This window comes from Pyrgilauda ruficollis, unplaced genomic scaffold, assembly GCF_017590135.1.
Source record: "Pyrgilauda ruficollis isolate IOZ18807 unplaced genomic scaffold, ASM1759013v1 scaffold4128, whole genome shotgun sequence".
Taxonomy (NCBI): domain Eukaryota; kingdom Metazoa; phylum Chordata; class Aves; order Passeriformes; family Passeridae; genus Pyrgilauda; species Pyrgilauda ruficollis.
In genome coordinates, this window is record NW_024525633.1 from 1 (window position 1) to 1,341 (window position 1,341).

At 68.0% G+C, this 1,341-nt stretch overlaps 1 protein-coding gene across 1 annotated transcript; it reads right to left on the reverse strand.

Annotated features, from left to right (window-relative positions):
- Positions 1-228: 228 nt before the first annotated feature.
- Positions 229-1,297, reverse strand: LOC121359111 (cullin-7-like; the record flags this gene model as incomplete). Its single annotated transcript, XM_041477821.1, has 4 exons — positions 1,049-1,297; positions 786-951; positions 518-663; positions 229-346 (listed from the first exon to the last, which is right to left on the reverse strand). Coding segments are annotated over exons 1-4 (538 nt in total), but the record flags the coding sequence as incomplete, so codon positions are not given.
- Between the last annotated feature and the right edge of the window lie 44 nt (positions 1,298-1,341).

Consider the following 1,341-nt stretch of genomic DNA (forward strand, 5'->3'; position numbering starts at 1 on the left):
ACCCACCCACCCAGCCATGCTGACCCAGGCCCCCTGCATGTCCCCAGCCCCACCCCACACATCACCCCCAGCCCTGCACTGGCCTCAGGCCCCACCCTGACACACACACCTGTGCCCCGAGCACCAACACGTGGACCCAGCCCCCTGACCAGCCCTACCAGCTCCTGCACCCTAAGCCCACGGGGTTCAGGCCAGCCCCTGCCCTGGGTGCCCCAGCCCCGTGCTCACCCCCTGGAGTGCAGCTCCCCACCAGGACGCCCTGGCCGTGGGTCAGCGGGGTCAGTGCGTGGTGCACCAGGTCAGCAGGGAGCCCCGTAGCCTGCAGCAGGGCCTCCACAGCCACCTCCTGCAGCACAGGGTGGGAGGGCAATGGCCAAGAGTCACTGGCCCTGCCTAAGAACGGGGTCCCGTGCCCCAAACACCGCTGGAGATCCAACATGAAGGCAAGGGAGGACACGGCCCTGCCACGCCCCAGCCTCCACCGCCTCCCTGGCCCCACCATGGCTCCAGCCCCTACCTGGGCGCTGTTGAAGCACAGCAGGATGTACATCTGCAGCGTGGACACGTGCAGGACGCAGTCTCCATACTGCAGCTCGGCGTGGCCCAGCCACGTCCACTGCAGCCGACGGGGCTTCGTGCACTCCCAGCCCAGCTGGCTCTGGCCTGCCGGGGACAGTGTCAGGGACAGGGACGGGGACCAGCCCTGCCAGGCACTCCCAGCCCACCACCACTTGTGCCTGAGCTGCCCTCGAGGGTCTGGGCACACCCCCGGCCACAGCACTCACTCTGCCGGCAGAAGTCAGCAAACTCATCCAGTGGGGAGCTCAGCACCGCCGGGAAAAACCTCCCAGGGTTCTCCATGTAACAGAGCGGGGAAACGGGCCAGCAGCGCGGGGACAGGGCCAGCACCTTCACCTCTGGCACGTCTGCCACTGCGGCTGGTCCCAGCACCTGGGCACAGGGGCACGAGGGCAGCTCAAGTCAGGCTCCGGGATCCCACCAGGAAAGCCGGCAGCCTCCAGCCTCCCCACGCCCCCATCCCGCTCACCTCATCCGGGCCCGTGTCCAGCTCCAGCAGCCGCTTGTCCTGCTCCTGCAGCTGGAAGAGGCAGAACTGCCGCTGGAGCTCCTCCGACTCAGCCAAGTTGCTCAGCATATCTTGGGGAAAGCGGCTGGGGAAGCACAGCCCGATCTGCTCCACGATGCCTCCTTCCAGCCAAGATGGCCCTTGTGTCAGGAGCCGGTCCCCCAGGTAGTGCCTGCCGTGGCCACCAGCTCCAGTCAGGGCTGGGCCCGAGCCCTGTGGCCGTCAGCCACCCACCAGGAGACAGCCACAGGTCC